The sequence below is a fragment of the Tetrao urogallus genome, assembly GCF_951394365.1.
Source record: "Tetrao urogallus genome assembly, chromosome: Z".
Lineage (NCBI taxonomy): Eukaryota > Metazoa > Chordata > Aves > Galliformes > Phasianidae > Tetrao > Tetrao urogallus.
The window spans coordinates 17,299,918-17,312,340 of NC_136816.1; the positions used below are offsets into that span (position 1 = coordinate 17,299,918).

At 39.5% G+C, this 12,423-nt stretch overlaps 1 protein-coding gene across 1 annotated transcript in view; it reads right to left on the bottom strand.

Annotated features, from left to right (window-relative positions):
* ARB2A (ARB2 cotranscriptional regulator A) overlaps positions 1 to 12,423 on the bottom strand; it is a gene marked incomplete at both ends in the record, with an annotated part of 234,916 nt that overhangs the window by 97,942 nt on the left and 124,551 nt on the right. The window contains one exon of the mRNA XM_079548659.1: positions 145 to 264. Within this exon, the coding sequence (XP_079404785.1) occupies positions 145 to 264 (120 nt within the window). The remainder of the gene's footprint in view (positions 1 to 144; positions 265 to 12,423) is intronic.

Genomic DNA, 12,423 nt, shown 5'->3' on the forward strand with positions numbered 1-12,423 from the left:
CAGATTCAAAGAAAACCTCATAGACCTGTATGTGAACACTGGTCAAACTGTTCCTAAACTGCTGTTTGAAGAAGATAATAACAAAGAACTTCAAAAATCTGTGGAAGACCTCAGGAAAGAAGGCAATGAAAAAGGCATACTTACCAACTCTACAAATGCAAGTCCTCCATAACTGTGAGCAACAAAAAACACGTTCTCTGCTGCTGACTGGGAAATGAAATGGTCCCAAACATAAATTGCATGTTCTTCCGGAGAGCCATTATCCTGCAGAAAAAAATCACATTTGCAACAATTACCTGTTAGCAACTGGCAATTCTGTCTAAAAGTAACATGTTCTCCCATACACTAAAATGTATTGTTAAAACAAAATTCAAGCTAATAATACTCTTGTGTCAAAAATGAGCAGATTCATTTGTCCAAATAAAAGAAATCTAAGATTGCAATTTAAATGCAGTAAAACTGTTGTTTTATTGTTACTTATTTTAATAAATACAACGAAAATTATGCATCTGCAAAATTTTGTCTAAATACCATGATGGCAATTCAGCTAAACAGAGGCATTCAAAGAAATTATGAGCCACTGGTCTGGTTTTCATTCTTTTGACAACTCTTTGTCAAATATTTGCTCACTGATGGTTTGTTTAAAGTAGTTAACTCTTAGTCTGATAAAACAAATAGAAACAAGTATGAACAAGATAAATATGATTTCAGACTTTAGAATTTTTTCGTATTATGCTCCAGTGGAAATTTGCCAAAGAGTAACAACTAGGGTATTTGCAACTACTCTTTGAAATGCTGTTTTTATTTGTTTTGAAATGTAGACTATGAGATAGAGGGCAGATAAACCACGTTTTGACTGCTTACGTATTAGCCACTATGTCAGAGTTTCTGGTAGTTGGAGGACTGTTTTTTGTTATTGAACAATAACTAATGGATGTCAGTCAGAGAGCCACTGAAAGCACTGTAATCATTCACACTGATGTTAGTGCGCTGTCCTCAAACATGTGGGGATGTGCAGTGCTATCTCTACCTTTGAGACGATCAGAAAGCCCTTTAGTCCTCTGTATTTTACTTCTTTATCAGGCTGTCTGTGGCATCACTTCAAATTTGTCTAGTCTCAGGTGGCATGAGTTTGATGCTCAGTTACTTCCTGCCTCCCACCAGGATTTCACACCTCTGCAGCACAACATTACAGACATTTTCCAGCTCCAGAGCTTTTATGCCAGGAAGAGCTGCTCAGTGAAGGTCATGTAATTTCCTAATATTTGCATCCCTTTGCTCTTCTCCACCAGTGCCTTCATATCACTAGAAGACACTGACAGATCATATAAGCCCCATTTCCTTGGGGAAAATAGAGTACAAACGAGCAAAAGCCACTGGAATTAAAGTGATAATTACACTGTATGAACAACTGTAACTTTATAAAGAACGCTGAAGTCATAGTCTCATTCTAAAATACAATTTTGGAAATTTAAATCTCTTACGGTTGTCAAACATGAGTGAGAAGACAGACAACTAAATAACTTGGGGGATGTAGGCTTTTACTTCTATTTTCATGCCTAGTTTACTATCCTAAATAAGAATGAGATAGTTACAAATACTCATCGAGTTGGACCAAAAGCGTTACAAAGAGTCATGTGCTTAATTTTTTTTTCCTAAGTTTGAAGAGATTACAACTTTACAATCATATTTGCCAAAAAGCAGTAAAGATATTCAATTTAATTCTGGACAGATTCTTCACTTGACTATAACAGAGTTTCAAATAAATTTGTGTTAACTACCATAAGCCACCTCAACACAAGAAAAGGCTTATTTTCTTTCAACCAGAGTTTGAAATTTGATTGTAAAGACAGAAGAAGGAGGTAAAGACCTTTCATGAGTAAAGAGGTACGTTTTTTAAAAGAAATTTCATATGGAAGATATGATTAGCAGGCTAGTTAGTAAGATAAAGCCAAAGAAAACCTCATATGTTTCTTAAGGAAAAGGGATATATTCTAAATATGATACATAAGGAAAAGGCACATTAGAACATAGGGAGAATTTCTAAATGACCAGTTTAAACTAGAATTTTTTTACTTTAAGTAAATTTGCGAAACATATATATATTTTTTTAATAATAATGTTACAATGAATTCCTGTAACAGGAATTTTTGTGTGGGTATAAAACCGTGGTTTAATACTCTAAGTAAAATATAAGGCTATTTGTGGTTAACTTTGTGTTTTCATACATTCTGTAATTATTATTCTCTGTGCTGCCATCAGGAGAAGCACACCATTTCAGGATTTCCACAAGACTAAGACAGCAGCAAGAAGCTTCTAAAGGATTCAAAAACTCAGCCTGAAAAACCTGCATCAATTAAAGCATAACCAGTGGTCAAGTAAACCAGATCATTAACTGCACGGCTTCACAGTCCAGTACAAAGAACTTTATAAAAACAAAAAGAAATGAACTGGAATTAGTTACTTATAGACTGTAACTACACATTCCTTTGTTACTGGTAGAAAAAAAAAAAGGCAGGATAAGCTGTACTGCTATACTCACTCTGCCACATGGTAAGGGGCAGAAATATGTGAAAGATGGAGTTTGGAGGAGCAGTATATGTTTAAAAGTAAAGCCCTTTCTTCATGGCATCTGCTTTTTTTTTTTTTTTTCCTCATAGCAAGCCACTACTTTAAACAAGTTGGGTGGAGAATAAACCAGTGCCGTGTCCATACAAGAAACATCTGGCCATGTAAGTGGGCACAGCAGACTGTGGGGTACTGCAAGTCTCCTTAGGATACTGAATTGCTTTCTATCCATTAGGACCTGAGGATTAAATATATCTGCCTGGCCTCGGTTAAATTATGATGCTGAATACTGCAGTTTCAATATGGAGGTGACAGTTTCAGGCAGCTGTTGCTTTCCTTCTTTTCATTGCAGCTAAATACAATGCACTTATATACCACCTTAAATGATTTCATAAACTTAGGGTCTCTTGGCCGTGCTTTGCATAATTATCTATATGATTGTACAGAAAGAAATGAAGAAATCATATTATGTGACTCAAAAGGCTGATGAGGCTTAATGCATTCTCATTTGTAAAACAGATTGAGGTGGAAAAGCGCTAGGAGAGCTAAACTTGGATTTCCAGCTGCTAAAAGTCAGTTATCTGCAACCAGTAATTCTATGTCTAAATAACTAGTTTGATTTTTTGGAGCTCTGCTCAGCGTCACGGCTGAGGGTCTTCAACACCCCAGATATATACAAGAAGATATAAAAGTAAAAAAATATTAAGAACCTTATTAGAAAAAGGCCTCTGTGTGATACATAACCAGTGCAAAGTAACCTTAAAACACACAGCTGTCAGGCTGCTGCAGTTCTGATGCTGTGATTCTGCTCCTGCACCTGGGCTTGCTCATGTGGTGAATGGAACATGGGAGGCATAAGCTTTGCACATCATGAAAAATCTTACGTGGCTCCATTTTAAATGGAATATTATCAGATAAGATTCACCCTTTAATTCACTAATAAATGAAAAGATGTCCATGTCTTTTTCTTAATAACTATTATATTTCAATCCCTTTTACTGCTAAGATTAGAATGAATATACCTCATTTACTACTGGTGACTACCAACACTATGGAGACTATTAGATATTGAACACCTGTCACACATGCACACAGCAGAATCCACTGAAAATTACCTCAGAGATAAAAGGAGTTAAAATCACTTAAGAGAAGTATTGCCAAGGTATTTCAGATTGCTTACATTATATTTATTCCTATTCTTGAAGGCTAGAGGAGGAATATGTTTCTGAAACTAGCTGTAATATGGTGCCCATAAAAATAATACAGAATGCAAGTAACCACATAGTCGTGGTCCAGTTAATGATCAGATTACTTGAAAAGATGTGCTTACCGCATGGATATTTCCCTTTTCAATGAGAAATGATCATCAAGCCTTTGCAAATAGAGTAAAAATTTGTTTCATGTGGTAGAAATGAGTATTCACAAACACTTCCTTAAGAACAGATGCCTTTTTCTTGTGATAAAAGGCCTTTTTAATTTTCGCAGTATTTTTAAACACTGTCTATTAACTATGTATAGAAAAGTCTTCACTTCTTAAACCAAATAGCTATCACTCAAAAAATGATCATAAATGGCTAATATGGAGCTTTTCATTTTAATATCAAAAGTTTAATCAAATAGTTTACTAGCACAGTCTACAAAAATAATATGACACTGATTAATAAATTAATGTTCCTCATCTATACGAAGCCATTTAATATCCCAGGGCCAGAACCTCTTCCATAGCCGCAAGCTGCCTGAAGCAACAGATGGAGGCAGGGAGGAAGCTGTGCTCCCTGCAGCTCTGGCAGGGTGAGCAGAGCCCTGGGCTGCTCCGACCTGCACAGCTGGGCTGGCTCACAGGGACCTGGGCATGCTGGCATTCCCCCATTCCTCCCATGCCCCGTATACAGAACTGCCAACGACGGTTTGCTGGTGAAGGGCAGTGGAAGAGCCCTGCCCTTTAGTCCGCATATAAATACTCTCTGCTTTGGGCTTCTTGTCTTCTGAGGCTTTACTTTGTTACCTTTGTGTTCTTTTTTGGCTGGCTGTCTCTCCTTTCTGTTCAGTAAGTCATTCCTGTTTTGTCTTGGAGCTTACAAAATGCTAACAGAAACACTCTTTTATACCATCCTGCTCCTAATCTCATTTCAAAAAGAGGTTTTGCTTGGCAAAAAACAGACTTGCACCTTTAATATTCTCCCTGTAATAGTTTAGGAGCTGTGAAACAAAACAAATGATTGTGGGTAAATTCTCTCACAATTCATTGTGCAAAGAAGCGGAGAGAGAGAACGCATATTTTGGGTTGTCATTTTTCCCAATATTGCTGGCGCTGAGTTGAAAGGTATATAACATTTTAATGGCTAGAGCCATTAGGAGTACACTGATAAGCACTGTGCATACAGTGAATACAGTGTTATGTTATGTTGTTTTCAAAAACAGGTTGAATTTACTAATATAATATCACAGTCATTAATTGTTAAATACCAAGCTGAAGTGATGCAGCAACCCAAGCCTTATCAACTATGCCAGATTCTAACACCTAGACATTGCAAGGTTTGCAGTTATGATGGACTACCTGAGTTGATAACACATGGAATTATCTAAACAACATTTGCATATTTGGGTAATTATTTCCTAAGGTTAATTAGCTCCTGCAAAGCAGCTTGGCCTTTGAGACTGCTTACTGTGACAGGTTCACATATTTCCTGTTTCAATGCCAAAATTTACAGGTTTTTTTTTTTCTCTCTTTTTTTTTTCCTCTTTTAAATAACCTGTTGCTGTAAAGTTGCAAATGGGGCAGGAGCTTAAGGGCCTGAAACACTATTTACTTTATTAAGGTAAGACAGCTCGGATCCCTTCCTCCACTTCAGATTCATCTCAACTCCAAAAAATTGAATCATGAAAATCAAATTTGTTCTAATCTCAGGCAACAGCTCTCTGAAAAGTCATTGTTTTTTTAAACTAACGATTTGGAATCACATTTTTTTCAATAAGTAGAAAGGGAAATGCGTACACATAGGGAAATATGCCATACAACTGAACAACTTTTCAACAATTTACTTGAAGGTGGCTTCTATAATTACCAATTATCATAGCAAAACAAATCCTTCTAGATGAGCTACTGTAAACAAGTATGGTACATGTGTTAAATATGGGAGAACAGAACTGCACACTAGGTTTCAGGCATAGATAAGAGGAAAGCTCAGATTTCCTGTTTCCAGATCTTGTGCAATTGATCATTCCCTACAAGCAGGACTTTTGTAACTGTACACAGCTCTTCTTGCTGCTCTGGTGAGACTTTGGGCAGAGAAACTTTAGCATGCACTCCACACTTCTGAAAATCACCGAAATAAAAATTATATACAATGTAAACATAACCATATAAAAATATAGCCCAGAAAAGTAGCAGTTTGTCACTGAAACCATACAGTATGAAATGTGTTTTCAGTGGTGACTGGCTAACACTGATATTTTTTGTACAATGAAAGACCAATTTTCTGTACAAGAAGACTCTGTTCCCTTAAAAGAAAATCATACGTTTGTAGCTCTGAAATGAACAGCTAAGAAATATAGCATGTTCCCTGCTGGTAAACAATTCTTCATTATCATAACCAGACTCACACCAGCATCAATTTTGCAGTGTTCTTAGACAGTGGATCCCAGAAAAGTTATATGGATGTCACTGCAAACATTCTTTGACTAGAAATTAAAACTTACAAAACCATATATATATAGCTTGCTCTGAAAGTAATGCCTCCATTTTATTTCCATGGAACTACAACAGATTCAAAGAGCACAAAATCACCACTTGATAGAGCAAATACTCAGCTGCAGAACACTATTTTTCAACGCTGTCATCACCATTAGCTATGCACTTTCACCAGTGATGAACAAGAGCCTGTATGCCACACTTGTAGCAATCTGTTGCTGTTGCCAAGGCTGAAACGCACCACCCACCACCTCACTCTGCTCTCACCCACTGTATGGTCTCCAGAAACTTTCATAAGGCACTGATGAATGTCAGTGGGTTCCATTTTTTTCTGCATGGAGGAATTCAGTGACACACCTTTGCTTCATCCACACTTCCATGTCAGATGCCATTCTGTCAGACTGCCCCTCTGCTGCCATCTGTCACACAGCAACAACATGTAATGGGATACTGGTGGGAAGGTTCCACCTCTACTGCCGTACCACCAACATCTGCCTGTGACATCAAGGACCAACATAATAAAATGCAATGCACTGCTTTTGGAGCAGCCCTTGAATATATATGCACATGTAAATGTGTATACACACATACAGACATATGTATGTATATGCATGCACAATGCAAAGATGGCAAATATTGAAATTAATAGGAAGGAGTCTAGCTCACTTTACTGCCCAGATACAATTTTTGTAGTTCTAGTCTAATCAGGTACCCAGTTAAGTCAGGAGGAACACTGCCATTTGCTTTAATACTAACCGAGTTAAAAACAACGCTTAAGTCTTTTAAAGAACTCAGTAATAATCCATAACTATACATGTTAGGCTCGACTAAGAATATCTGCTTCTTCCTGTCTTCACATTCTCCCTCACAGTCCTGATGTTCTACTGCACCATCACCTGTTTTGCTGCAGCCCTACTTTAACAGTTCCCTTCTTGGCTGAGGGAACTAGGATTGTTCAGCTGCAGGAGGCTCAGTGGAGGTCATTATTGCTCTCTACATGTCCCTGAAAGGAGGTTGTGGTGAGTTGGGGGTTGGACTTTTCTCCTGTGTAACCAGCAATAGGACTAGGGGGAATGGCCTCAAATTGCACCAGGGGAGGTTTAGGTTAGGTAGCAGGAAAAATTTCTTCTCTGAAAAAGCGATCAGGCACTGAAATGGGATGCCCAGGGAGGTGGTAGAGTCACTGTCGCTGGAGGTGTTCAAGAAATGTTTAAATGTTGTAATAAAGAACATGGTTTAGTAGGGAGATATTGGTAGTAAGTGGACAGTTGGACTGGATGATCTTGGAGGTCTCTTCCAACCTTGGTGATTCTACGATTCTGTGAAAGGATCAGTGCTGGAAAAGAGACTTGAAGGGCAAGAAATCTGGAACCAAAAACCCAGCCAGCACATGATTTGTTCCCCAGAAACAGCAGCTATGGAGAAGACAAATGTAGGGAAAAAAACAGAAACCAAAAGCAAGAAAAAAGTGGAAGATCTCATTGTTCTCCTGCAAGACTGTCTGCAGAGAAGACTACTGTAAAGGGTCTATTTCAGGTCATTAAAAAAAAAACTGAACCCTGAAGGAATTCCAGTGTGCCCTACCTGCTAAAAATTCTTTTCTACCTTTTTAGTCACAAAGTTGAAAGAATTCTTACACAGGTATTTCAGAAGTGCTTCCTATGAGATGCCTGATTTGAGGATAAAAGCAGACATTATATTAATTACTTATGGAATGGCTAACATTAATCTGTATACCACAGAAATACACATACACAAATATGGGTTGGCTCTTGCAGTATTCATAAATGATTGGATTGTCAAGAAGGACAGCAAGCCCTTCCAAGTTCCTCCTGCGCTGGGGCTAGTCCAGCCGTATGATGCAAAATGAAAGCAGGCTGCAGCAGACAGGAGATGAAGGTGACGATATCAGGGTAGTCTCAGTGGCAAAGCAGAGGCGACTGGGAGAGAAGGAGCCAGGAGCAGAGACAATGGTAACAAATTGTTACCATCTTGTAACAAATCTTTAGTACAACAATATGCGTCTACAATTCAGGTTAGCACGTGCTAATAGCAGAATTTGGAAGAAACAGTAATAAAAATGGAACACTGGGGCAAGGAAGTTACTGTATCCTGAGCAGAAGGAAGACTGCATGAGAGAAAGAAATGGCCAGGGAGGTTTTATTTTCACACTTTCCACATTAAAATAATAAAATCCAGCATGACTTATCAGTTATGTAGGTGGCAGACTGTGTTCATGGCTACCAAAATCTGGTGAAGTTTTAAGGAAACACAGAACGTTATATTTGTAAAGGTTCCACAAAATATGATACAAATGCTTTACTGGTGAAAGGAGTTATTTTATTCAGCAACTGCGTTCATATGCATTCAGAAACAGTCACATTGTGTTTTTCCTTATGACCTTAGCAGGGATTAAACCAAGAGCCTTTGGATACAAAAACACAAGCCTCCTCTGCTTATCTCATAGGAATAACTGGGGAAATAAAAAGACTATATTATCTTTTAAGGACAACTTCTAAGAAGGGAGCAAGATATATAGTCTGGCAGGAGGCAGTGGCTGCTTTTGAGAAAGTAGATACCAGGTATCACACTAGTTCAGTCAGGTCAGATATGGAACTGTAGACATAAATAGCATAGCCAAGGTTATTATTTGGTACATACCTTCTGAAAGCAATACGGCAAAGTGACTTACGGTTGAATTTTTCTTATTACAGATCTCAGTCTTATTCTCAGATCTTGAGGTGATTCTGTGTAATTTCTCGCGCCTATTTTCTTTGTGAAGTGTGCTAGTGATGGAAGTGTTCCCAATATTGCTTATGAAGCCTTAATAATAAAGCTATTATGTGCATACAGTCAGCCACAGAAAGGAAGACTAGAAGTCTTATGGACTGCAGTCGAATCCACTTTGTATTAAGTTATAGTATAGTCCCACCCTCAAAACTCAAGACAATTTATCAGCAAAGCAGACAGTCTTGACAGACCCAGTAAATGAGTACATATTACATGAAGCATCTAATGTCTGGCATATCTAATAGCCAAATAAAAGATGTAAAACAAAAATGTATTTGGCAGAGTAAGAACATATCTAAATTGTTGCCATGAACAAAAGGGGTTCAGAAGCCAGACTAAGAGGAAAGAGTGATACACACACTTTGCTACAACTCAAGACTTAAGATTAGGTTCTGTTCTCAGTTCAAAATGACAAGTTTTATCTATTTCAGACTGACAAGGCCTAGCCAGGTATTTCCAATTCAGAAAGGCATCTGGGAAAGGCATCAGGTAAACGGCAAATCCATTGGTTCTGAGAGGAAGGGAAAGCAAGATTATTTTAACAATGAGCTATACATTTATAGAGACAACCTCCCAAAAATCTTTCAAAGCAAAGAGATACATAGCAGGAGGGGTGAAAACAGATGACTGCTTAGATTTCCAGAGGCTGCAGAGTCCACTGGTAGAAATTGGATGAATTGCAGATTATACCCCAGATGTGTCTTTTGTTTCCTATGAAAATGCCAAGATTCACTCTGCTGTCAGCATAACACCCTCAACAGTTGCAGTGAACAGTAGTGTTTTACTTCAAGCAGGGAAGCCGGCATGCATGTGTCCCAGCCTCATGTGTCTTGGAGTCCACATGTGACAGTCTGTGCTCCTGCAGTGCTTACATCTTCCTGTCAGTCAGGAATGGGCTGGCTGAGCAGAAACTAAATTTTAGCTCCAGCCATTGCCCGCATCAGCAGTTAACTTATTTTTTGCATTTTGTGTTTTGGTTCCTCCCCTGGGCCCATGTTCTCCCCAGCTCCCACTGCAATTACAATCCAAGACGACTTCAGACTGTGTCCCACTTTTCCCACTTCAGACATAACCTGGGCTTCCCCTGGTGATGGTGGCCAGGAAGTAAAATTCAGAGCTATATATATATATGTGTGTATATATATATGTGAGAATGAAGGGAGTGTAGATCCTAACCTCTGCCCCAGGCAGTAGGAGGGAGCTACTTTTCCTCTTTATATCCATCTTTATTGCACAGAAGAGCAAAGCAGCCAGCTCCAAGGTAGAGGAGAGCTTTCTACAGCTACACATCTAGCTAATATAACTCATGACAAAAAACTGGGAGCCATTTCTAAATTGAAACAAAACAAAACCAAAACTCCTCTCTCCTCCCCTTTGCAGAGCTCTCGTACCACCTCTGAGGAACAAACTGACCTTGGGCATCACATCTCTCTTTCTACCTTCTAGCCACAGCACATGCCTCCAGCCCTCAATTTATAACATTTCAATATACAGACAGTGGTGTGAAGTCACAGACTGAAATCAGCAGAGCCCACAGCTGTTCTTCACTCCAGTGCTGTGGTCTCAGCCGCAGCAGAGCATTGCTGACCCTGCAACGCCTCAACCTTCACAGGAGGCCGGCAGGGTGCTGCCATGTCAAGGCCTCACAAGTGTAACCAGAATGTATACGAGTTTTTAGAAGACCCTGCTGCAGGTGAAACGACACTGATTTGCATGTAAACAGAACATCAAACACAGCAAGTTTGGCTGAAAATCGGTGTAGAAAGAAGCAGAGAGGAGCCTGCTACAAAGAGATATAGAGGGTTCTCTGCAGGCAGGCCGGGGAGCGCCTCTGGCAACCCCTCCTCAGAGAGATGGCCACGCTCTGTGGTGACACAGTAGCACATGACAGGCCACACAGAAGCAGGCCAGCACTCAAATCTCTATCAGCGACCAAGTGTGAAGCTTGGAGGTTGCTCACAATGCACTGTGCAGTCACTGCGCAGCCCATGCAGCGCCATGCAAGGCCCATGAGAGCCCTGCTGACTGGGGCTGGGGATTGGCCTGCACCCCGCAGCAGGAGGGCGGTGCCTGCGAATGGAGCTGCAAATGCTGCTTACCTGGAGAAATCTGCAGTGGCTCCACACCACACAGACTTGGTCTCTTTGTACTCAGTGTTTTCTGCTGTAAAACTGTTGTGTTCCATTTGTTTTTGAGCACACTTTCCATCTCCTCAGACTTTTGTTACAAAATTCAAGGGATGGAAAATTCTTCCTCCAATCCACTTCCCCCCCAACTTCACAACTCGAAGGGGATTACTGTTTATAAAGTATCTCAGGCTAAATTAATTAAGTCGCAAACGTTATTACAGCAACATCTCCCTGGTTAAAGTATCTGCTTGTCAACCACTGTAAGACAACTTTGTCAGCCTGTTGTTCCAATTTGGATTTCCCTGTTATTACTTCTGCTGGAGTCTGGCATGTACTGTCATCACCACCCAACTGTCTTCTGTTAAAGTGCAGGAGAGAGAAAAGAAGAAAAATCAGACAAAATCAGGTTCTCAGTGGCTCTGGATTGCCATCTCCAGGATACGTTCAGAGAGTTGTTTTCTTACAGAAGCGTCCTTGGGAGCATCATTGGGAGCTGCACAAAACCATAACTGCATAACTGCTTTATTTTATTTTATTTTATTTTATTTTATTTTATTTTATTTTATTTTATTTTATTTTATTTTTTTTAATGGGCAGTTCTCTCTGGTGGGCTGGGGAGTAAACAGCTAAAAGCCTTTCTTCAAAGCTGATCTTGTCCCTAAATATCTGCAGCTTCTTTATACTGTTTCCAAACTGATAGACATTTTAGGAGTCATCTAAGCCAATTATTTTATCATTAAGACAAGAATGCAGACACAAACATGAAACCTTTCTTTTTTAGTCTGAGGACAAGAACATTGCTGACTCATGGAGAGGAAAGAGGTGCAAGAGAAGAGAATAGGAGGAAGGAGGGAAATGAATCAAAGGAAGTTTGATTTGAGAAAAAATAACTAATAATAATTTCCCTTTTCGCTCTGACTGAATTTCAGATTTTTACAGGGCTTTAAGCAATGGAACTGAGCGTTTGAAGCAGCATCTTTTGTGCTGGCAAATAGCCTGAACACTGTGCACGGGGAAGCTGTCAGACCGGAGGTGTAACAGACCAGCCCCGTCTGCACCTTCGTCTGGAAGTGGCTGACAAATACCTGCACAGCTCGCACAACAGCTCCTGTGCCATGGCTCTGAGCATGTGGATGTACATATCCTGTTTAATTTAAAGGACTATTACAGCAGTTAGGCGAATGAGACTGCAACTGGTGAAAATACCAGAAGACTGGGGCAGCACATTTCAGTACAATACTGCTT